Source organism: Phymastichus coffea, unplaced genomic scaffold (genome assembly GCF_024137745.1).
Source record: "Phymastichus coffea isolate CEN01 unplaced genomic scaffold, Cenicafe_Pcof_1.1 PCOF00067, whole genome shotgun sequence".
Taxonomy (NCBI): domain Eukaryota; kingdom Metazoa; phylum Arthropoda; class Insecta; order Hymenoptera; family Eulophidae; genus Phymastichus; species Phymastichus coffea.
In genome coordinates this window covers 685,828-712,237 of record NW_026706878.1, presented here as the reverse complement: position 1 = coordinate 712,237, position 26,410 = coordinate 685,828, and the positions used below count along the sequence as shown (strand labels likewise).

General features: G+C 37.0%; 1 protein-coding gene across 1 annotated transcript in view; it reads left to right on the top strand.

Annotated features, from left to right (window-relative positions):
* Nucleotides 1-26,410, top strand: part of LOC131667519 (nidogen) — a 425,923-nt gene that overhangs the window by 264,790 nt on the left and 134,723 nt on the right. Inside the window, exon 11 of the mRNA XM_058940985.1 lies at nucleotides 9,235-9,408. Within this exon, the coding sequence (XP_058796968.1) occupies nucleotides 9,235-9,408 (174 nt within the window). The remainder of the gene's footprint in view (nucleotides 1-9,234; nucleotides 9,409-26,410) is intronic.

Sequence of the window (26,410 nt, the reverse complement as noted above, 5' to 3'; positions counted from 1 at the left end):
AATCAAATTATCGACGATAAAGCAATACACATGGTGGTCCCATTTATTGACGTCTTTCACATACACACACGCTACAATAGTTCACTTCGCCGTGGCGAGCGCGCGCGCTCAGCCCTTTCTGCAACCAAAGTTTGCGGGATCACGCGAGCGCAATCGCTCAGCCTGCGCGAAAACGTTCGCTCAGAATCCGCGGATCTGCAAGCGAGCGAGAGCTGGCGCGAGAGAGATAAGATTAGGGTTTGATCCACCAGGCACCGGCGGTCTGTCGGCGGAGAGACGACGCCGGCGGAAACTTAGTCCAGCTGGGAATGGCACCCTGGTGATGATGGGTACTGCTGCAGGAAGGACCGCAACGCGGTCTTTGCCTCCGTGACGCGGAATGGTCGCTGCTTCTGGTTTAGCTGCGGACAATTCCTTTCCGTTGGCGGTCGTAATAGCGGGACAATCGTTACATCAGCTGGCTCGTAGGAATCGTAGTCCGATCCTCTTTCACGATTTTATCCTTTGCTTATCACTGCGCTGACCGCCAAGTTTCTCACTTGGATCCTGTATATCGATGCTCAAGACGGCCCTAATTGCTTAAGAGATCACGCCTCCTGACCTTTCTTCGCACCTTTTTCTCAGCCACGCGCCGCCGTGCTCCCACCTTTTCCGCAGCCAAAAATCGGCCGATAGCTCCCTCTCTCGCTCTTCTCGCTCTCGCTTGCACTCACGGCGATACTTCGCCGACCGTCGCAAGTAATGAAGTTTTTATTCGAGCTTATTTGAATAAAATCCGAGATATAATTTTGATAATTTATTCGCGAATTAAAAAAAATGGTTGCGATTAGTGAAGTTCTCCAGAGCGACTCTATACTTCTGCGTAAACGTTGTCTGGATCCAGCTGCCTCAGATTGCTTCCGTTCTTGATAGAGAAAATCGGCTCGTGAAGAGCAATGAGGAAAAAGTAGGAGCGATAATTAAATAAAATGGGCAAGCTTCAAGATAAATAAGCCGATGTACACTGCCCGTCAATCACTTTTGCCATGCTTACCTCAAAATTAGGCAAACTTGAAAGTTTTGTATCTCGGTCGAAAATCATCGTATCACAAAAAAGAGCAGGGCATTTTAAAGGTAATTGCAAAAGCTTCCATTTAAGACGTGCAGAGACTTAAAAATGAAAATATGTGTTTTTTACAGTAAAACAACTGATTAAAAAAATTTCAATTTATTTAACCTCGACTTAAATCAATGCCAATTTAGAACCAGGCGGTGGAGGGCAAATCGACCTAAGGGGTTCGGAGGGTAATGTCTTTCCCTTTAAAATGAGCTCCCGCGGGGTTCTATCCGATGTTTTTTAACCGAGTTACGGCGTTTTTTGTAAAAAGCAACCTTCTTTTTCCAATCCTCAATTACTTCGACTTGCGTACGTTTTGGAAAAAAATGCCAAAGAGAAAAAAGTTTCATTTTGTGTCCAAGAATACGAAAATAAAGTTAAAATAAAGAAATAGAGGGCAATTCTTGGCTATTTCAAACAGTTTAAAACTTCAAATCACCAATTTTGTTCAAAGTTGGTAGACTTGTTATCTATACAGAGGTCAACATCTGTGCAGAGTTTTAGATCAAAATATTGATAAGGGGCCGACTTATCAACTGTTGAAAAAATATTGGACTTTTTTTTATTAATTCGATTTCTCGGAGACTAATAAAGATATGGACATGATTCTTTTTTTAAAAGACGCGGAAAGAGTTTCACTTTTAAAATGTAAATAATAAAATACCAAATCATTTATTTATGCCATTGTTATCAACAATTTTTTCACAAAATCGACGATATCTCAAAAAACGATATTTTTTTTTTTAATTTTTGCACCATCGTGTTCCTTGTCATTTTTTACATAAGAAACCGGTGAGAAAATCGAGTGCCCGCTATTAGGATTAAGATAGCACTAAAATGAAACGAACCGCGCGCTAGCCGCTCGGCCGTCTGCTACTCGTGCGGTTCCAACGTTGCTTGCTGCAATTGCCTTCTTTAAAGAATAAATAATTTCATATTCTAACAGTTTATATGTATTTATTTAAATAATATTGTGACGGTAAACGTCAAATTAGCGCTGACCATTTAGCTTCATTGCTGCATGTGAGGGCAGCACCTGCCGGGGGGACAGAATAGGTAACGAAGGAATTCGGCACGCGAGCAGACGGAACGCGCGCGACAAGATTTGAACCAGTGAAGCATAGACCATCGTACTGTCCGTCCGCTTACGCTATCGTTTATCTATTCACGTGCCCTTGACGCTTTAGTGATAACAGCTACGAGAGATCCAGGAGTTCAGCCGCCAAGGAGCCGTCGAGTACGAGCCAGAGGCCAAATCCAGAGAGAGTGTGTGAGGTTTCGCCATCGAGGGCGAAACCGGTGTGTGCGCGTACTCGCGACTCGCGAACGATAAGACAACGTTGAACTGTTCCGTGCTGTGTGACCCGTGATAGTTTTCTCCGATCGCCTGCAGATAAAAGGTAAGCTGGCCAGCTTAATTACGCGATCGGAATTGCATGACTGATAGATAACTCTCGGTATTCGATGCGTGCATGTAAGGCTCTAGTAACAAAGAGCAGCGAGCGTACCGGCAAAGTGTGTTGTCGATGAGCGAGCGTGCATGTAAACAAACGCGCGGGCCGATCTTTTGTTAGTTTAGAAGGATAATAAAAGATCCAATTGACCTTACTAACAAGTGTTTTCATTAATTCTCTCTTCTCACATAGCTTCCACTCAATTTAGTTTAGGTTATAAACGAATAATCGGTTGACTGGCGTATATTTTCTCGTGCTCTCCCGGATAAGCAGTGAGCATTAACGATCCACGCGTGTCCCCTTAGTATAATCACGCGATATATTAATTAAACGGTCATACCCCGTTACATGGCGTCCAACGTTAAAGAACCTACGGTGTTTCTGATTGTTCAAAACACCGGTTCTTAATATTAACCCCGCGCTCGGTCAACCAATAGCTCAGGTGGCAGTCAAGTGTTGTTGTGCGCACTCGACACCGAAAGCCACAATAGTAAACAAAGCCCGGTAGCTAGCTTGCGAAGGCCCGCCGCGGCGAAAATTTGTAAACAAAACCTGTGAACGCGTGCGAGTGCGACCGAAAGATTCTAGAATGTAAACACCAACGAATTTTGAAAATTGCCGCAAATAATATTATACCCGTTGGCCCGGGGAAAAACTAACACCGGCAATTTTCAAACGGGATTAATTCAATTGAATAATTTTGTTCGACATTGTATTGTGTTAGCATAATTTTTTAATATTATCAACTGCGGTTATTGGTGTTTACGCACAACGCTCGTGACAATATTTTAGATACTAACTCACACAGCCGTGCTAACAAACAGTTAGTACGCCTGATAGGCAGGATCACTATATTGCGTATTGACGAGCAAAGAATCTTTCGGCAATTAATCCGTTAAGCGCCCTTGATCAAGCCCAGTGTTGGCAAATAAAAATTTTTTTTATTTTTCAATTCGGCGCACGAATTTTAATATAACACTCGCACGCGCGTATAATACCTGTATTTTTACAAACAAATCCAACGCAGGCAACCTAACAGAAAATCATGGACCGCACTAAGAATGAAATAGAAAATTGGGTATTGACGCTCCAGGAGGAGGAAATCGAAGAGTACCTCGAACACCTGGAGCTCAAAACAAGCGGAACCAAGCTCTCGAGAGCTGCACGTCTACAAAGCTGGTTACTCGGGGACTATTCCGCAGCGGACTTCGCGGAAACCGACAACCAGAACAGCAGCTCAGCCAAAAGAGCCGCCCTACGCTCGGAGCTAATAGTATCCATATGCCAGGAACACACAGCATCCGAGCAAGAGGGAGAACATCCGCTAGCCCAATTACTACAGAGTGCGGACGTGATATCGCGAGTTCAAAAAACCGCGATAAACATCGCGAATGCCTTAAACAGCGGAGAGAACCCAAACAGTGATAAAGAAATTACAATCACGGCGGCCGATGGCAGCCAGTTTAAACTCCCGCCAGCATTCGCAATCATGATACAGGATCTCATTTTCCGGTCCAGAGAAAATGAGAGGAAACTAGAATTACAAAACTCGCTAAGTTCGAACGTGTCGAATCAAACAAAAATTCTAGAAGATATCGTTAGGACCAACATCAAGGTACAGGAACAATTCGACAACCTGTCAGCCAGGATGAAGGGACTAGAAAATACCGTACACAAATATATGCGACATGACGATTCGAACAGCTCCAGCGAGGAACCTCGACCGGAAAACACGCGTAGGAGCGTCGCATTTCAAGATACGTTCACATGCCATTACGACGCCAGGCTACCCCAGAGCACTCCAGCCGGACCCGGACTGAGGCCCACGGAGACCGCCGGTAGGAACCCCCGCCTAGAGAAAAAAATTTTTTTCGGTTTTTTAGCGCATTAAAAAAATAAAGGAATTTAACTTTTTTTTTACGCTTAGTTTTAGTTGTTTTGTGATTTACTACGTCCCTAGACATTTTAAAACTAAGCGTAAAAAAAAAGTTAAATTCCTTTATTTTTTTTAATGCGCTAAAAAACCGAAAAAAATTTTTTTCTCTATTTCTTTATTTTAACTTTATTTTCGTATTCCTGGACACAAAATGAAACTTTTTTCTCATTGGCATTTTTTTCCAAAACGGACGCAAGTCGAAGTAATTGAGGATTGGAAAAAGAAGGTTGCTTTTTACAAAAAACGCCGTAACTCGGTTATACTACTGTGGGCAAAAAGTAAGGTGAATTTGTTTGTAAAATGAAAAATCTTTATTTATTCTTCTACATCAATGTCATCCCCTTCGAAGTAATCCCCTCCCGATAAAATACACTTATGCCAACGTTTTTTCCAATCCTCGAAACATGCCAAATAGTCCCTTTCCGGTATAGCCATCAGCGCCTTCTTCGATTCAGCTCTTATCTCCTCAATCGACTCGAAACGCGTTCCCCGGAGTGGTCTCTTGAGTTTTGGGAATAGCCAGAAGTCACACGGAGCCAAATCAGGCGAATACGGTGGTTGCGGAATGATATGCGTCGAATTTTTGGTGAAATGGTCACGAAGAACGAGTGCAGTGTGAGATGGTGCATTATCGTGATGCAAAAACCAAGAGTTGTTGGCCTATAATTCTGGTCTTTTTAGACGAATTGCTTCACGCAAACGACGCATAACGCTCAAATAATATTCCTTATTAACAGTTTGGCCGGGTGGAAGGAATTCATAGTGCACCACACCACGAAAATCGAAGAAAACTGTCATCATGACCTTGATTTTTGAACGACTTTGACGTGCTTTTTTTGGTCTGGCCTCGCCTTTAGCACGATATTCGCTTGATTGGTCGGTTGTTTCAGGGTCGTAAGCATAAATCCAAGTCTCATCTCCCGTAATCATGCATTTGAGCTTGTCCTGATAGTCAGAAAGCATTGTTTCACACACATCAACGCGGCGACTTTTTTGCAAGAAATTGAGCGTTTTCGGTACCAAACGAGATTTGACTTTTCGTAGGCCCAAATGGTCTTTCAAAATTGTTTTCACAGATCCTTCTGATATTCCGATCATATCAGTAAGGTCTCTAACAGTCAACCGACGATTTTCGAGCACTAATTCCTTCACTTTATTGACGTGTTGGTCATCTGTTGACGTCGATGGTCGTCCGGAGCGCTCCAAGTCATCAACACGTTCTCGACCCTCTTTGAAGTCTTTGTACCACTTATAAACATTTTTCTGCGACATGGTAGAATCACCAAAGGCCTTCTGCAACATCCTCAACGTTTCCGCAGCCGAAATTTCATTCCGCAAACAAAATTTGATGGCACTTCTTTGCTCAATTAAATCAGACATTGTAAAAATCGAAACATGCACTCTTGGTCGTTTGGTAAACACAAGCGTAAATATATTACTGATGATGACATTGACATGAAATTTGTCCCAGATGTCATTCGCAGTCCTACCAACTCAAGAAAAAAAGAACTAGCCCGAAATGTTAAGCCCGCGAAGTTTAAATTGAAAATTCACCTTACTTTTTGCCCACAGTAGTAAAACATCGGTTAGAACCCCGCGGGAGCTCATTTTAAAGGGAAAGACATTATCCTCCGAACCCCTCAGGTCGATTTGCTCTCCACCGCCTGGTTTGAAATTGGCATTGATTTAAGTCGAGGTTAAAAAAATTGAAATTTTTTTAATCAGTTGTTTTACTGTAAAAAACACATATTTTCATTTTTAAGTCTCTGTACGTCTTAAATGGAAGCTTTTGCAATTACCTTTAAAATGCCCTGCTCTTTTTTGTGATACGATGATTTTCGACCGAGATACAAAACTTTCAAGTTTGCCTAATTTTGAGGTAAGCATAGCAAAAGTGATTGACGGGCAGTGTATTTAACAAAAAGAAAACAAAAACAGAGTTAGAAATTTTCGGCGTACAAAAAAGTACTGCGTATACTTAGCGCAGATCGGTGCAATACAAGCGCACACCGCGTTGTTAGCTGCAGCGAATAGCTGCGACAAGCGAAATGTAAACAAAATGCAAGCCAGCAGAAAGAGAAGGAAAGAGAAAGCTAAGTTACGAACTAGTACTTACAGTGCTTCGCTGTTCGTCAAATTTCGGTAGCGCGTACACTTGACACAATACCTTTGCCTTTTTGTCCATAGCATTAATACCTCCCCAAATACGTAGCGTAATCGCCTTTCTACGCACAAATCGGTTGATTCTAAATCGATCCTTTTGATCGCTTTTTGTGTACATCGCAGGCACTCTTTCCTTCTAGTCCAGGCTAAGGACGTAGATGCGTGCGTGTGTAGACTTGTTACCAGTCCGATGCTCAATGAATAATCACACTTATTTTCTCTCTCTCTCTCTCTCTTCGCGAGGTCCGTGTCGTGTATTTGCAGTCGATAATTGATCAAAGGGTTCGGAATCGTCACTTGCCAGTTCGCTGATGCCTGTTCTGTGCTATAAACAACTTATAAGTTAATGTATAGGAATGAGTATAAATATTTCAATTACTAGCTTCAGAGAGAAAGAGACTTAATGAGCTACAAGCCGCTCGTTATAAACTTAACAAGAGTATAATATGAAACAATATTAAAAAGACAAATAGTTTCAGCAATATGAGAAGTACAAGATGATTTCATATATACCTGTTTTCAGCAATATATGCTGCACGTTAATATGTTCGACAGTTCGACAGTTTCTTGATACCAATTTTTTCAATAAATGGATAGGTCAAATAGGAATAATTGAATGGCCTCCAAGGTCCCTGTAATTAACACTGTTAAACTATTTTCTGTAGAGTATTTAAAACATAATGTAATCAAAACAATGAATATTTATTCTTAATTTTAAGAAACCGAATCCTTCCAAAAGCTAATATTATCTTATAAGATATTATTCAAAATGTTGTATAATCTTTTTACAATACATAATTTACAATTGTATACAACTTTTTACAATTATATTGTTGGAGGTATTGCTAGAAAGTTTTTGAAGGAGATTTCAAACAGCAGTTATGAATAACACAGACCCAAAAAAAAATTTCCCATACACAGAATCAGATCACTATATCCTTATGTTTTTAGGATCGCTGAATCCGAATCCGGTGTTCGTTTGATCCGACAAGGTCATTTTCAAGGTCAAATATATTTATTCTGCTAAAAATGAATTTTTAACTATAGATTCTGAAAGAACGGAAAATTTTACGTTCAGATATTATTTCAGTTTTTTTTATCATGACCCCTAATATTATTTGAAAGACGTTTTATGTTGTTATATAGATGATTTATGTGTGAATTGCAAAAATATGGAAATATTGCTTCAAAGGACTAGACTACCATATTTACATATTTTTGAGGTCGCTAAGACCGTATCCGAAGTCTGTTTTATTTAGTTTTGTTTTTAACCATGACCCTGACATGATGGCGAAAAATAGACTTCAGATTCAGACTCAGCGACCCCAAAAATATGAATAACCGGCCCTATTTGCCTACATTCATCGGATGTTCTCAATTTGACCTTGACTTAACCTTGACACTGATCTAATGGAGAAAACCTAACCTCGGATTCGGATTTAGCTATCTTACAAACATATAAGTATAGTAGTCCAAGGTCCCATGAAACAATATTTTCGTCTTTTTGCAATTGACATATGAATCATTTATTTAACAACATAAAGCGCTCTTTAAATAATCTTGGGGGTTATAATGAAAAAAACTAAAATATTTATCTAGATGTAAAATTTTTCCTTCTTTCAGAATCTACGGTTAAAAATTCATTTTTGGCAAAATAAACATATTTGATCTTGAAATTACCTTGAACCTGACCTAATTAAGACAAACGGACACCGGATTCGGATTCAGCGACTCTAAAAACAAGGATATAGTCGTTTTGTTCCGTGCACAGAAAATCCTTTTTTTGGGGGTATGTGTAATCAATACTTAAAAACATGTAGAAAACACCACGAATCGTCAGAGGCCCGGAAGCTCATGTTAAGAAAGCATTCTAAAGAAAATATAAATATTCAATTTAATCAAAACGATTTGAAATGACTTGAAAATTCATATATCTCTAGGATTTTAATTGAGATAAACAAACAGAAAATTCTCCACGAGTAATTAATATTTCAAACATTCATTTTCTAAAATTAATTATTTTAATAGTAGGTAAAATAATTTGAAATAAAATTATGTGAAATTTTTCGTAGAATCCTAATCTGCAATAAAATATAAGAGTTTCTAATCTAGTTGGGTCCGACTTCAAACCATATTTAGTATTAGGCTTAAAAACAGAGTATTCCATTTGAAGGCACGGAAAAAATTACAAAAAAAAATATTGAAGTTTTCAAATTCTATTTTGAGCAAAAAAAAATCTTCAGGTATTTCAATCTCTTTTTACCATCCTATATATGAAAAAAATGTAACCTTGTTATTGCTTATTTCTAGTCTCTACTTAGCAATACTGATATAAAAATGTTCTCGCTAATTCGCTGTATCTGTTTATATGTTATATAAACAATACTTTTCTTTCAATCTTTGCTATCACAGCAATATTTTCTTCTTTTTGACATAAGTTTAAACAATTAATATAGATAACGATATGAAAAATGTAAAAACTAATGTTAAAAGTTTAATTTTGATTACTACTAAGAAAGAAACTATAGGATAATAAGGAACACCAACATTAGTAGGACTGCTAGTTTACATGGAAAATATTTTAGGTAGCGGCTATGATTGCACTTCTGGTAGTGATTTAGCTGGGCTAGAAAATCCTGTACCGCAATGCCAAGTAGAAATGTGCTGGTGTCCAGAAGGATGGTCATTTCGAAATAGTATATGTATAAGATCAAATGAGAGTTTCTCTGATCATGGATCTGGCGAGATTATACGTGATCGTAAGTTCAATTTTTTAATCTATTTTAGCCTTTTGTTGGGTGCTTTTTTGACATGAGATTTGAACATCGGATAGTCTTTAACTGGAATTGCAGCTATCACTTTGAAGTAAACAAATGAATGATTCATAGTTGCACAATAAATGCATGCAAAATAATACATAAGCGTTGATAAAGATAAGTCTTTGTTTAAAATGTGAAAATTTGATATGAACCTAACGAAGATAAAGCGCAATTTTGAGATAACTCAGCTTGCATTGAAGGTTATTCGGCTCTTTTTTTCCATGTATTGGACTATTAATGTGTGAATTAGTATCTTTTATCGTGTACATATATATTATTATATCTGTAGTTTTACTATTGAATAAGCTAAGCGTTAAAGATTCCAACCACAAATGTTTAGTTTATTGGAAACCTGTAGACTGCAATTGGTAGAGTATAATGCGCTAAGTAATAAGATCTGACGATGATGAGCATTTATTGTTTACTGCATTTTAAAAACAGACATCTTTGATCGAGATAACTCTTGATGATATTTTTCTTATGATTTTTATATGAATTAAATACAAAAACTTGTTTCTAATTTGATGATACACTTTCTTGTTAGCATATGTAGTTATGTATAATAAATTGTTTACAAATCCAATGTTATATCAAACTGCATTTATAAAAACTCTTGTATCTTAAAACTCAAAACAATAGCATGTAAACAAATTAGTCTAGTTTTGAGTACTTGGAGTGTGCATCTTGGATTTTAGTACGTCCAATACCAGAATGCTTGGATGAAGACTGCAAATGTCCGTGGGGATACGATTACGATCAACACAAAAATCTATGCATACCGTTACCAAACATAATGCTGCAGACGATGGGTCCTTCTTGATCTAATTGTACGATCGGAATAATAGCTGGCTTGGCTTTTATAGGTCGCTTTACTATAAGCATTTATGCATGCTAGCACGTATTAATATTATTTATGTGCTTTGAGCAAGTCGAGCGCGAATACTTACTCCCTTTTCCTAATATTATTACGTGCTCAAAACATTTTGCTTAAACTATATTGGTAATGATTCAGCCACGAAGCTTAAATTTGTTATGTTCTTAGCAGTGATGTATTGGAGTTACGTGCAGCTGACGCTCAATTAGGTGATAGTGGTGTACAACGTAAGAATACACGGACTGCTGACAGTTCATGCCATTTTACTAGACTATTTTTAAACATACAACTTACGTGGACCGATGTATGAGAGTGAATGCGACTACGTTGAAACAACGAATATGTAACGACGCTTAATCTATGTTTATTATTTCAAGTCAATACAGCCCAGTAGTCATTTCCACTAAGTTATATAGGGTTTCGTTTCGGATATCCAAGCGAGAGTGCCCTATAGGTATAACTTTTTTTAACATAGAGTATATTAGTATCTTAAATTATTATTGATTTGAAAACAGTTGACTTTATAAGCTTATACTTTTTTGAAAAAAAATCATATCAAAATAAGACTTCCATAGCGTTTTATATTTGGTGCATCGATTGATTTATTAGTGGTTCATCTAGACCAATTACTAAAGTTGTAGTGGTAATCGGAAGGGAATAAAATAGGATTTTCAAGCTATTTCGGACAGGAGCCACTTCGCAATCTCAACAAATTTTATCCTATATTTCAAATTCGTTTTAAAGTATTGAAAATTTTTTTTGAAATCAGTTAGCTTATTATAAATATCGATTTTTGGAAAAAATGTCTTTCTTCAACAGCTTGTCGAAAAAATCATAACTTTGTAGCTTATAAAGCAAGAGACCCCATTTTTTCTCAGTAAATATTTTTTCGTATCTTCATTCAATAAGATCAATCTTTGTTCAAAACTGCAGCGCATGCAATGAATTTATTACTTTTGTTGCCTATCACATTACATAAATTAAATCAATAAAAATTATAGTTGAGAGGTAGCTGTTTAACTCTTGAAGCTGTTTTCATTTTTTTTCAAAAAGTGTCATTTACTTAGAAGTTTTCTCGATACAAGAGGTGAACACAGTGATAGGATGAGATAAAATATATGCCACGGTGACTAGGAAGGCAAGTTAAATAAAATCGATTAACAATTAAAATCTGAGTAGATAGATATCTTGTAAATTTCTTATTTTAACAAGAAATCATTCATTTAAAATCGCTGATACGGTACTTTTAAAAGTTTCTTGGTCAAATATAATTATTATATAAACGCTTATTTTTTTAATTGGACAGTTCTTTTATTTTCTTTTTGCATTAGAAACTTTCCTAAAATAACTTATTCATTGTGAGTTTTGACATAAAATTCAAATTTGACATCGTACTTCAAATTTATAATCGAAAAAAAAATTTGTGAAAATCTAATAACAGCTTGAAACATAAAATTTCATTAATAAATCTTTGAAAGAAAATCAAAAAGATGGTCATTATAACTCAATAAGTATAATATCACAAGTGTCAAAGTAAACTATAACGTGTGGACAATCACTATTTTGCTCGCGTATAATGTTTATATTTGAGTTTTTCCAGGAACTTGAGTAGACTGTATAAATGTGTGGAAAAATAGTCTATGTCTGTCAGTCAAGCTTGAGCCGTGTTCATGAATATGTTTTTTAGTCTATAATATAGTCCTCCAACTAATTATGACGTGAGAGTGTATAATATGAATGAATTCGAAATATTGAGTGATCCAATATATATCGAAAAAAAATGTTGTTCAAAAAGTTGAATCATGGTACATCACACGAAGAAAATAGAGAATGTATTCGTTTACTACGTTTGGGTGACACCAAAAAATCTATTCAAGTTAAAATTGATAAAGTAATTGAATTAAAAATCTAATACTCACTACCTTATATGATTTATAACTCATACCAGAGAAAGATATACGTATAAATTCAAAGAGTTAATGGATATGAAAAAAAAATCAGTTTACCAAATTATTCATTTTTCAATCGAATTATCAGTACACGATCACAAATTGGAAAAACATGCCTATTTTACTTGTATAAATTATTAATACGATGCACACTGATTTTTTTATATCCTCCACCTCTTTAAATTGACACAACTTTCTCTAACATAAGCTATAAATCACATAAGGTAGTAGGTATCAGATTTTTAGTCCAATGACTTTTTCAATTTTATCTTTAATAGGGCCATAAATCTTCAATAGATTTTTGAAGTCACCAAACATAGTAAACAAATACGTTCTCTATTTTCTTCATGTGATGCACTATGATTCAAATTTTTTATCATCTTTTTTCGACACATGTTGGAACATTCAATATTTGGAATTCGTTCATATTATATATTCTCACATCATAATTAACTCGAATCATAATAACATCGAAGACTATATTATAGACTAGAAAATGTATTCACGAACATGGCTCAAGCTTGACTGAGATGAGTTTAAAAAGTTGAGATCAAATATAAATAAGAAACTTTACGTGAATAAAGTGGAAGGGGAAGACGCGATACAGTTGACGCTCTCCTCTATCACCCCTTCAGGCGCGCGCCGATAGTCAACGGCACTCGGTAATCCTCGGCATGGCAGCCAAACTCCACTCTAACATGGCAGCGAACTATTTACTGCAAATATAGATGCCTATATATAGGTAAAGTTTTGTATTCTGTAATAGCATGGAATTTCGTTGAAATAAAGAAATCAATAATTTTTAATATGAAATTGTTTAATAAACAAATAATTTTGTGATTTGATATTGTTCAATTAGCTGTACTAAAATAATTATTTTTATTGTTTGTTTGTTATAAATTTTTACTTCATCAAAAGCTTCAACAAATCAAGAACGTAATAAACAATGATTATCTAGATTAAAGTCCAGCATTTGTTTTAACTTTTACTTGTATGAAGTAAACTTAAAATAATTATGTACAATTCATATTAAGAGTTGAAAACGAAATAATTAAAAAAAGTTATGTCCTTATTTTAATAACATTTAAATGTCTTGTACATGAACATTTACTTCAAAATTGCACGTTCAAAATTACGTTCACAATATTTACTGAACATTATCCATTTTTGTCTTTATTAAAAATATTAGCTGAATATTAAAAGAATTTTTATACAAAATTGTATTTTTATGTTGTGTTATTATATTTTAGTAACATTTAATGAATTATAAAATGTCAAATAATGGCTATTCCATTTCATAAAAGGCAAAATGATATTTAAATAGCAATTTCTAACAGATAAATTACTTTTTCGTTTTTTATGGGTTCGATTGACTTTAAAATAACGTAAACTGTGCAACGGTGATATACCCAAATGTACTGTCACCAAATGTTTATATATTTGAAAGCTAGACTATATTTTCTTCTTTATTCATATATATGTTCTGTCACGTGCCGTTCTATTTTTCACGTATGTCAAATTAATCTATTATATCTTATAACGTTATATCTGCGCTCTCACCTCGTCAGGACGACTGCTTGCGAGGGGCAGCACCTGCCGGACATGAATTGAGGGCGCGCACTATGCAGGAAGAGAGATAGACATAGAGAACAAAAGTCTACGATAGCTGTTCGCGGAGTACTGACCGAGCGCGGTTAGTCCTCGTGTTTAAAGAAGAGTGCCACGACTGGTATATAAGGAGATCGTGCGCAAGCAATTCGGCGGACGCCCAACTCAAAATAGATAACTTTTCCAGTGACACCAGGAGACTAAACGAGGTTAACCTGAGTAACGACACGATTATGAGCTGCTCTCGCGAGGTAAGCCGGTTAGCTTCGCGTTAATATTTTCGCGCATTTTAGATGAGCTCTCGCGCAAAAACGATAGAAGGCGATTGCGCGTGCACAGTGATTGTAGCGAAAACAAGTGAGCGTAGCTCGTACGCGACAGCCGATAAGATGGCGGCGCCCGTATATACCACGTGCAAAAAATCATGATAGTAGCGCAGGCCTTAAATTTATATATGGATGTCGAAACAATAAAGGACGCCTTAGTGATGAATAAGTTCTATGTTAGATAATTATTGACTGGCTCATTAGTAGAATTTCTTCCCTTATCGGTACGTTTGTTGTGGCAAAACGACTTCCTGCTTTCGCGCCCGTTTTCAGTTAGCTGAATTTTCCTAAATACTTCCGAGCGAGGTTGAGGCTGTCGAATAAAATAACGGTAGCAACCAACAGGAACTTTGCCATAAGGCAAGGACATCCGCCCCTACGGTAAGGTAGCAGCGGGAGGATTGCCGCAGCGAAGGCGTTTGTGATTGCCCGTGGGGGTAATCTTCTAGAAAATTCACAGAACACCGCTAAAGTGTGCGGCATTGTATGACGCAGCGGCAACGTTCTCGCAATTCGTGTTCATTTGCGCACGTACACAAGGCAAACCTGCAATTTGTACACGGCATAGTCCCTCTCAAAATCACATTCCGTTACAATCTATAACCAAGAAATCATTTAAAAATAATTTTGTGATACCAGTGTAGAGTTTTGTGTAAATCAGTTTGGTATTTTACTAACAGGATCATCGCGGCAAGTAGAGCAGAATTTTTTATATATTGTAACGAGGTGGATTAGCTGGTACAAATTTGGTTTATTAAAGAACAAACTCCCACAGTGCAGAGCAAACCGTCGCTCCGTTAATCATGTATGATTATACGTGTATTCGCCGTTACGTTTGATACTTTCGTTCCACTGTCTCCTTTATCAACAGAATTGAACTCACCTTAAGTCACCTGACTTGTGACACTTGCTTACTTAGGTGTGAGTGACCTAATGTTTACTCCAACTATTCCCTAGATGGAATTGGTTTGAAACAATAACCGATGACGGATCCGTTAACCTAAAAGGGAACGAAATAACGTAATGCGGCGAATAAAATCAAGAACGTTTATCAATAAAAAACTACAGTCTTCGTTAGGCCGAAAGACTTGCATACGCGTATAGGATTTACAATTTGTTACAATAATACGGGGGAAGAGAGGGGGAGAGGGAGAGAGGGAGGGAGAGAGAGAGAGTGAGAGAGAGAGAGAGAGAATTCAAAATTCTACCACGAAAACTAACGCTCGGCGCGAATGCATAATTGGTAGCGATTGACAAAATACTATCGTAAGTATTTTGTCGCGTAGAAAAAGGGATGTGCACCTACCCTGCGGTGCAATTACGGTGATAAGCCGTAATTGTTGTTGCATTATAACTGGTGCTCCTGTGGAACTGGCGGCGCTGCCTCGATCACGAAGATCGGTGACTGCTGCACTTAATGCTGCTGTTCTCTGCTACTGAGGTTTGCTGCTGCTTATCTCTACAGCACCTCGTTACCACTCACGTACGTACAAAATCAACAAATTTTCGATCGGCAAACAGAGAAAACACAATTGAGAAAATGTTGGCAGTACTCTGACGAACAATAGCTGAGTATTAACTGAAAAATTGAACTCTCGCGCACCTCCTCTCTCTCTCTCTCTCTCTCTCTCTCTCTCTTAGACGTTCGCTCTAGCATCGCGAGTGCTACCGAACGCGAACGTATCGATTAATTGAATCGACTACCCTTGAAATATTTATGCACGTAAAAAATAGCCAAGCAAAAATGATTTTTTCAAAAAAATTTCCAAAAAGTTCTGATTACTGTCATAAAATTTCAAAACAGCTTTATTTAGTTATTTGTAGTTACCGTTTAGAATAATTTTTTTTATATTTAATAATAGTTATAAAAAAAATAATGGGTACAAGCTATTTTTAATGGCCAAACACTATTATATATCGTTTAAAACTTATTTCAAATCTATCAATGGCCTTTCTGTGATTAGCGAATTAAAAGAGCAGTTTCTTTTTCTCTTGTGCATCGTCGCTTTTGAGAAACACTTTACCAGAAAACATCCTCTTAAGAGAGCATATCACTTTTCACATTAAGTGTTTAATCAAAGCATTCGATTAAATATGTTAACTCTTTATGTTTGTCTTTAAATATAGAAAAGCTTCGTCGTCGTTATTATTATGTTTATAGTTAAAAATATATTGCGCATTCAGTACGATTCTGCTTACGAAAATATAATGGATAGATGTATTCGTGCACTTTGATCGTCAATACTAATTACGTGCACGAATGGCCGCTAGTTAAGTTCATGTTTTAAAAGAGGAATGGGTTATCAATTATTATATTGTGTGACGGTAAACGTCTTATTAGCGCTAACGGCCCAACCGTGCGGCTGCCCGCGAGGGCAGCACCTACCGGTTGGGGAAAATGTGACGAGGGAATTCGGCACGCGACGGGACGGAGCGCGCGCGTATGAAAATGAGGCAGTCGAGGATCAGCTATCGATATCGCCTGAAGGGAGTCGAAGATTAGCACCCGGTCGCTAAGCTGTGCAAGGTGGGATAGTTGATAGTTCCTGAACTTTCCCGAGTGCCGAGACGAGCTAATCCAAGCCAGCAGGAGCCGTACCTGATACCGAACACTACGAGTGGAGAATTAGCTACCGATACACAAGCCGCAAAAATCGAGGCCCGCAGCCTGATTGCCTGAACGCAGCGCAGATATTAGTTGATTGTTGTTGCCGAGCTGTCCGGAGTGTCGTCCTGAGCCAGCAGAAGCGGTGCCATCTCCTGCGGAGTCAAGTGTGTGTGTGAGGTGTTTCGCCATCAAGGGCGAAATCGTGTGCGCGCGAGTTCGCGATCAGCGAGAAAGAACTGAAAGACTTTGCCTGAATACGCTGTGTGCTACGTTTCTCTTGCTGCCGAACAGTCGTCATTAAGGTAAGCTGGCCAGCTTAATTTCGCGACCGCGATAGCAATACTAGTAACTAATTTGCCGTGCTCAACGAAAAGCGTGCATGTAATATCTCTCCGGACAAAGAGCGGCGAGCGATCCAACACTGCATGTTGTTGTCGTACGCGCCACTGTAAACATAAACACGCGGGCCTAATGCGCTGTTTAGTTAGAGGAAATAAAAGATTCCGTCTGTGATATTAACCTTATTTACGCTGTACTGATTTCATTTTCGTAGATAGTTGGTTGACTGACACTCGTTCCCTCCTGCTCTCCGGCTTTTGTATTTGAATATTCGAATAATCCCGCACGCTCGTATATGCGATCGCGCGCATTAAATAAAAGACGGTAGCAACCCCGTTACAATTGAAACTATTAATATACTCGTAGAGTAACAACAAAAATTTCTAAACTTTTCTAATCGTTTTGATCATTTTATCAAACATTTTGATATTTTTTTTTACCTGAGTACAATATGGTTATTGTTATATTTTGAGTATTCATAATATAGTCTAGATATTTCTTTGTAAATCATTAAAATTTAACTTCAGATGTAATAATACTTATCGAACAAACATCTATTTTTAATATTTTCAACAAACTAGAATCTATCAAGCGCGCTACGCGCGCTGTATCTTTATTCGTTTGAATATGTTGTAGTAATTATTTAATTTTTGCAAATTAGACAAAAGTTTATTTAAAAATTTAAATAAAAAAAAGTTTATTTAAATTTTAATGAATGTAAGTGCCAAGAATAATTTACAATTTTCAATTTACTGAAATTTCGATAACTTGCAAATTGTGAATTATTCTTGGTATAATTCTTTATACACGAGATTTTTTACTTTTCTTAACTGTGAATAATTTCCTAAGTATATTTTGATGGAATCCCAAGATCGAACTCTGGACATTACTACATAAAGTTGTCCATGATTAAATACGTCTCTTCTAAGATCTACAGCCGTTTTATTAAAAGTTTGTCCTTGAGCTTTATTGATTGTCATTGCAAAAGCCAGTTTGATTGGAAATTGTCTTCTCTTAAATGAAAATGGATAATCATTTTCAGAATACAACGTTATGCGATTTAAAAATATAACTTCGTTAGTTTTATCGCCTGTTAAAATTTTACATTTTATTAAATGATTTGATAAATCTATGATTTGCAATCTCGTTCCGTTACACAAACCTTCATTAATACTGATATTTCTGATGAGCATTATAATACAATTTTTTTTCAAGCGTAATTCATGAGGAGGCAAACTTGGTGGATTTAAATTGTGCAAATGTTCTGGTAAAATAAGATCATCTAATTCACCATTGTTATTAACAACGGTATCGATAGCAGTATATATACGTTCAGAATCTTTATCTAATAAATTAGTAATTTGTTTATTAATATCGTCTACGTCAACATTTCTAGCAGATAATATAGCGCATTTACGCATATCTTGGAACTTCCTATCTCGAATTAATGTACCAAATATATCTTTAATTATGTTAGAAGTTGGGGGAAGTATACAGTGTTCAGGAAGATTTATACAATCATTTTGATCATTCAATGTTCCATTGCCAATATCTAATAAAAATTTGGAAAATTCTATTTCATTTGGTAAAACTCTCATGTTTGTAGTTAGTGAAAATTTGATGAAATATTTCCAAACTGCACTGTATACAACACAAAGGCTTAATATTTCACTTCGAGTTCCTCGAACTTTAATTGGCAACAATTGCCTCAAATCTCCTCCTACTATTATAATTTTTCCTCCAAATGGTAAATTATTCTTCATAAAATTTTGTAAAGTTTTATTTACGATTTCTAAGGCGTATCTTGGAGCCACTGAAATTTTATCCCAAATAAATATGTCAGTTTCTCTTAATATTTGAGCTTCTTGAGATTGTGCTTTGATATTAGAAGAGGAGTCTTGAAATAGAGGTACTGGTAAGCCAAAAGTTTTATGTACAGTTTTTCCATTTGGAAGTAATGTAGCTGCAATGTCGGTAAATGCCATTGAACATATTTTAATGTTCTCTGAAGTTAATTTATAATATATAGTTTCATAAACGTATGTTTTTCCAGAGCCGCCTGGTCCATCCATGTAAATGCACCTAGCACCTGTATAATCTAAATTACGAACCGCTTCGAAAACGATGTCAACTATTTGTTTCTGTTGAGGATTTAACGTGTTATAACGTTGCTGTCCTAGATTTGCCATTTGTTCTAAAGATATGTTAGCTCCGCTGTCAACATTTGAAGGATTACACAGGCCGACAGAATTTGACAAAAATATTTTACCAAGAACCCGAGTATAGTTTTCCGAAGGTTTTTTGCGCGCTAAATCCGAATCCGAGGTCAGAATTACTCTGGTGGCTCCGGTTTTCGAGATATCCTAACCTTAAAGTGCAAAAAACGCGATTTTTGCCTATATTTGAGGTTATGTAGCAAAGAAAAGAAATTTTTTTTCAAAAAACTGTATACATCAAATTAAAGTATGAGTTTTTTTCTTTCAAATGCCGTTGAGTATGCTCGGATATCTTTTTTTTTCACGAAGTTACACAAATTTGAAAATTTCAAATTTTATGAATTTAAAAAGCACCACACCATTCAGCCCAAGCTATCTAACAAGTAACCATATTAAAGAGCCACTCACCAATTTAAACCAAACTTGGAAATATGACAAAACACTAAAAAATATTGTGAGCATCGTGCTTCTATTTACAAAATGCTCTCTTACGGGTAGAAACCACCCCTGCCAACCCCTAAACAGGCTCACCCATATAACCCTGGGTAGAGCAAGTTTAATTAACTGCTTTTCGATAAAAAAAACTCATTCTCGGGGGTTTTGGAAACCCTTCAAGTTACTATTTTTCGAGTGAAATATTGATTTCAAAAAAATATCCTCCACCATTTTGAATTCGCTATCTGGCGTTCGCCATCTTGGATTTGAAAAAACGAAATTTTGGTAGTATATTCGAACTCAGCGACCTCGAAAACCCCCGAGTACTAATTTCCAACCAAAAATATGCTAATTCTATGATTTTCATCCACCATCTTGAATCTGCCATCTTTTTTAGTGTTTTGTCATATTTCCAAGTTTGGTTTAAATTGGTGAGTGGCTCTTTAATATGGTTACTTGTTAGATAGCTTGGGCTGAATGGTGTGGTGCTTTTTAAATTCATAAAATTTGAAATTTTCAAATTTGTGTAACTTCGTGAAAAAAAAAGATATCCGAGCATACTCAACGGCATTTGAAAGAAGAAAACTCATACTTTAATTTGATGTATACAGTTTTTTGAAAAAACATTTCTTTTCTTTGCTACATAACCTCAAATATAGGCAAAAATCGCGTTTTTTGCACTTTAAGGTTAGGATATCTCGAAAACCGGAGCCACCTGAGTAATTCTGACCTCGGATTCGGATTCAGCGCGCAAAAAACCTTCGGAAAACTATACTCGGGTTCTTGGTAAAATTTTTTGTCGGCCTGTGTTATTTTCGTTCGATTGATTTTGAATAAAAAATTCGGTATCAACTGCTTGGTCCATTGTAGGAAAATCTCCTAAACTACGACCTTCTTCATTAAGTAAGGTATTGATGTGAGAGTAGGCCAATCTGTGACTTATACTTTCTTCGTGGTGACGAGAAAAATCTTCTGACATTGGATTTTTGAAAAGATCCCAAAGCTCTTCTAGATTAAGTGGTTGGCAATGTATGAGAATTCGAACAAATAAACGACGAAGTCTTTGTGGCATCATCCATTTAGTTCCTTCTTCTAGTGCTAATTTCCATTCTTCGTCATTTTCGATCAGGCCTAATGCTAGGCAAGCTGCGGCAAAAGTAGGATGTATTGTGTTATCAACGGTTCTCAAGCTTTCAAAACTTACAGCTCCCTTTACATGTAATAATAGCATTCTTAGATGAAATAATTCAAATTGGGTAGGACTGACAGAATACATGCGTCCAATTACATTAAAATGTTTCTTTCTAGTACTCCATTTACTTACATTGCCATTTTTTTTCTTTATATGTGTAAAATGTTGTGGAATTTCTGAATAATAATATAGTCTTGCAGTTTCATTTTCAAGATTCAATTTGAAGTAATCTAACAACATACTACTTGCACTATTTAGAGTTTCTAATGTTACAGGATTATCTGAAATAATGATGGGATGATAATTAGGTAAATGTACAGGTAATCTTATAATAGTATGGCTTTTATCTTGTAATATTTTACTTAGTAAACGATAGACTGATTCAACAGGACCAACATATCGAGTATTTATGAACCGATAAATCTCATCGTGATAAATGGATATACCATTTTCAGAATTTTGGACAACAATTGTTGCAGCATCGTGACCCTTGTATATGTATTTATATAAATATTTTACAGCCAGAATACTCGACACTGCTTCAACATTTATATGGCAATCTAACATTTCTGATAAATCTGGACAATGAGGTACCACCCAACTGTTATTAACTTCATTGCCATTAGACTGTTTATGAATACAACCAGTATCTCTTCGACGATAATTAAAAAAACCGTTTTCATCCATAGTTGTTTCCTCTTGAAAACTTTTTGGAAAATTCTTAGAACATTTTCCGTTTTCCGTACACCAATCACCACATGGACAGTGGACCATGTGTTTTAGAATAATATCATATAAACGTGGATTGTTTACTTTGATTGGAAATTCAGCTGATATAAATCTATCAACAATTTCAGGAGTGGTCCACTTATAACCATTTGCTAATGTTATCAATAAATGCATGTGTGGCAAACCTCTTTTTTGGAATTCTATTACATAAACATAAGCAGCCACTTCACCAAAAAAATTTTTTTTAACGATTAAATCAATTAGTCGTTCCTTCTTTAAATGAAATACTCGTGTTACAATATCTGGTCTATCAGAAGCTTGTTGACCAGGTAAAAGATTTTCCTGGATTTCAGGCCAATTCGGATTACATGTCATTGTAAGAAAAATATCCGGTTTACCTTTTTCATTTACCAAGGCCATAGCGTCTTGATAACATTGCTGCATATAACGTGGTGATCCAGTAAACGACGATGGAAGAATAATAGTTTTACCTACTTGTCCGCCAACTTCTTCAGCGGTATTTTGCATGTAATCACTAAGTCCTTTGTAAGTATCAGCTTTCAATTCTTTCTGATGATGTTTGCAATATTGTATTCGATCTTTTTCAACTTTAACATAACTATCAACTACCCAGTGTTGAAATAATCTATCACCCATAATGAAAGGATTAAATTCATCTGGTCCTATGGCCATTCGATGTCTATAATATGCCATTCGGGAGACGCATTTATCACTATTAATGCGCGATATATTTTCATGCCATCCTTGAGTACCGTATGGATAAAATAACGGATATATTCAAGGTTCAACATTAGGATTCATTGTGCTTACAAATTTTAAATCTTTTGTATTTTTGTTTCTAATCGTTACATAGGATTCTGGAATTTCTCCGTCTGCTGTTGTTGAAAATACTGCAGCAACTTGATTAACGCGTTGAAAATTATATCTTCTTCGATCTACATTTGGTTTTAAAGTAAATAACAGCTGCAATTCAGGCTCAGTGGAATTATTATTACCTTGTAATGATTGTTGTCTTTCAGTTTCAACTCTCATCATTTCGTAAGATTAAGCAAAAATATTTTTTTCACGTATAATTGTATCCAAAGATTGTAAAAGTTCAAAATCTAATCTAGAATTGTTACTTAAACGATACTCTAATGCTTCTAATTGATCTACTATAAAAAGTTGTCCAAATGATGGATTTTCTCCTTCATTCGGGTATAATGCTGTATTTATCTGATAATAAATTTGATCTTGTATTTTGAAACAAAATGGACCAGGACGATTAGGTTTAAAATCAAATAAGTTTGCATTTAAAGAAGCAAAAGCTAATGAATTGTTATATGATCTAATGTCTTTCATAAATAAGTATGATTTCGGATTTTCACCTGTGAATAATGATTGAAGTTCAGAAGGAAATGTGGGTAAAGGATCTAATAAAACAGAACCATGACTACAACAATCACTGAATGATAAACCTTTATTAGAAATCTTTTCATCTTTAAAATGTTTAGCATTGCAATGAGAACACAGTACATCCATTGGACCTAAGTAATCTTGATTTATTCCTGTAGATCCTTGCCTCAATGCGTCTCGAGCTGCTTGACGTTTCTGACGTAAATTTTCGCTATCTCGAAGGCGTTTAGCTTCTTGAAAAATTCGTTGTTCTTCAGGCGTTCGTCTAATGTTTCTAGCAGGCATAATGATTATAGAAAGTGAAAATAATAGAAATTTGTAGATGTATGATTGAAATAACAGAAAAAAAGAATATTAAAAAAATGCCAATGAAATCTGATTTTTTATAGACTGTAATTAATGTAAATAGAAACAAACTTTCAAATTAAAAATAGGCGATACTCATATGTCTTAAAATAATTTTTAATACCTAATAAAATTTAGATTAAAATAAGCTTTGAATATATTAAACGGTTCTTTAAAACAGAAAAACAAATAATTGATAATCTGTGAATATAGTATACTATTAAATATGATATACTATTAATATAATATAATGTTTTGTGGAGAAAAGGTGGGTTGTCAAGTATTGTAACGTAGTTAAAAGTTTTTATTTTTCAATTTGTGATAATTCTTGTAAATTATATGATTAAAATACTTATTCGGTTTGCTTATGTTTCTTAATTTATTATTTTGGTTATTGATTTTTGTTGTTTTAATTATTTTCAGTAAGTTTTTGTAAAAGTAAAGTTTTGTAAAAGTAATGTTTTGTAAAAGTAAAATTTTAAAAGTAAAGTTTTGTAAAAGTAAAGTTTTGTAAATTCAAGCAGCGTTCCAGCCAATCCTGAAAAAAAAGAAGTAGTTAATTAATATTTAATTAAAATGCTTTTATAGTTGAAACAGCCAATTTCACTTATCAATTGTATCAAGAATGTATAAAAAGTACCTGTGAAAGTATATTGATAGAGTTTATCCTCACAACAGTATCAAATTGAAATCCCCAAATCACAAGTGGATTAAATACTGTTTTGTAACGGGTGGGATAAATCTGCAAAATGAGAAATTTATTTAAGAGCAAACTCCCACGATGCAGAGCAAACCGCCGCTCCGTTAACACGTATGTTAATACGTGTATTCGCCTTAACGTCAGCTGCCTTAACTTAGTTGTCTGCGATCAAGCAGAGTTGAACTCACCTTAAGTCACGTGCCTTGTGATACTCTATGAGTTTTAAGTGTAATCGACTTTGCTCCTAATCCACTTAATCCCCTAGCTATAATCGGATTAAAACCTAAGCCTTTTTCAATTGTTTAAACTATTAGGAAAAATTATATGACCAAATCGGCGAATAAGTTTAATAGATTTTATTAATAAAAAATCTCTACAGTCTTTGTCGGGCCGAAAGACTGACGCACGCGAATAGGATTTACAATTAAATTACTTTCGGTGAGAAAGAGAGAGAGAGAAGATACGAATATTGGCGCGATCTAACGCTCGACGCGAATACAAAAAATTAACGCTAACACAGTTGGACAAAATATCAAATGTATTTTGTCACGCGATAATTAAGGGAGGTGCACCTACCCTGCGATGCAATTACGGTGATCAGCCGTAATTGTTGAAGCAAATTAAAGGTGCTCCTCAGATCAGAATCAGCTGTGCTTCCTCGTTCGCAAATCTGCTGTATAATTGCTGTCACTTTTGCTGCTGCTTCCGTGATGCTGCTACTGTTGCTGCTTCGTCGCTCACCCTTGCACACGTATCCAAAATCCAAGTAAACTATTTATTGGCAAATCGGTGAAACACTGTGCTAAACTATTTTGGCGGTACTACACACGTAACAGCTGAGATGTACCTGCTAATTTAAAAGATCGCGCGCCCCCTCGCTCTCTCAATACTTAGAACTAACGCGCGAAAATCAGAATCGCGAACGGTTCGATTAATTGAATCGACTACCGTTGCAGCCCCCTCCAAGTCCTGACTACCCGGGCAGGACGAATACCCGCGATTCGCTGCCATCAGGAACCTGAAAGTAATAAAGAAGGAAAGGAAACAAAATAATAAACTCCCTTCCTTATTTCGGCTAATTTATTTGCCCTCCAGGGTCTACATCATCGTTTGGCTACACCTGGCGCGCGATGTTTCGGGTAGCGCCAGTGTGTAGCCTTCTTCGGGCACCGCTGGGAGTTGGTCACCCCAGGCTCCCCACAGATGTAGCAGCCCCTCAGCTGCGACCGAGATTGAGCAGCCTCCCGATCTTGTGATGGCTGCTCAGCAGCCAGAGGGGACTGCTGGGCACTGACTCCCTGTGAGGCGGTGATGGTCACGCCTCCCACCGTGGCGGTCGCACGTCCATCCTGCGACCTGACCACGATGGTGGTATCAGGAGCCATGCGCCCGTCCACATGGACCGTGAGCGTCGGTCCAGCGTCAGTAGCTCCCGGGGCTCTCTTCTCTTGAGCCGGCGCCGGGAGCGCTGCGGAGGACTCTTGCCCGTTATCCACCCGCAGCAGGGCCTCTCCGTAGGCCCTCTGACGATGAGCCGTCCCCGCCCACTCCCCGAGCAGCTCTTCTGCGCCCTGGCGGCTCAAAAAGCGTCTCAGATGCTCCTGCACCTGAGACTGGAGTTCTTGAGTGAACTGCCAGGCACTCTCCACCTCGTTGATCCCCAGACGCACGTGTCTGAAGTCAAGGAGGAGAGTAGGCTGCTCAGGGATCCGGGGATGATTGCAGACCCAGTGCGAGGCCCCACAGGTTTCCCTGGGTCCTGGGCATTGGCTCGCACTGTCCGACGTAAGGGTTACGCCGAACTTGAGGGTCTGCACCCCCTGGTCCACTGTAGACTTGGGACGTTCGACACAGTCCTGATCCTCGGTCTGTGTCGACGCGTCCCGAGAAGCCTTCTTCGGGGCGACCCACGATGAATCCCGGAGAACCTCTGCCACCGAGGCATTGCGTCTCTCCCTTCGGGTGGTCCCTTCCAACTAGACCCTGGCGAAGCTCCGCAGATCTTCAATTAGCTGCGTCGCATCAGGGCCCAGTTGCAGATCTAAGAGCATCTGCGTGACCACCTCGAAGGTCTCCTCTTCGACGACGATTCTCCGGTCCATCAGAAACATCCAAAAACAACAAATTTCGGATAAATCTCCCTGCGCGAAGAAAAAATCCTAATAATAGCCGCATCCCACCGAGTTATACGCTCCCTCGCGATTC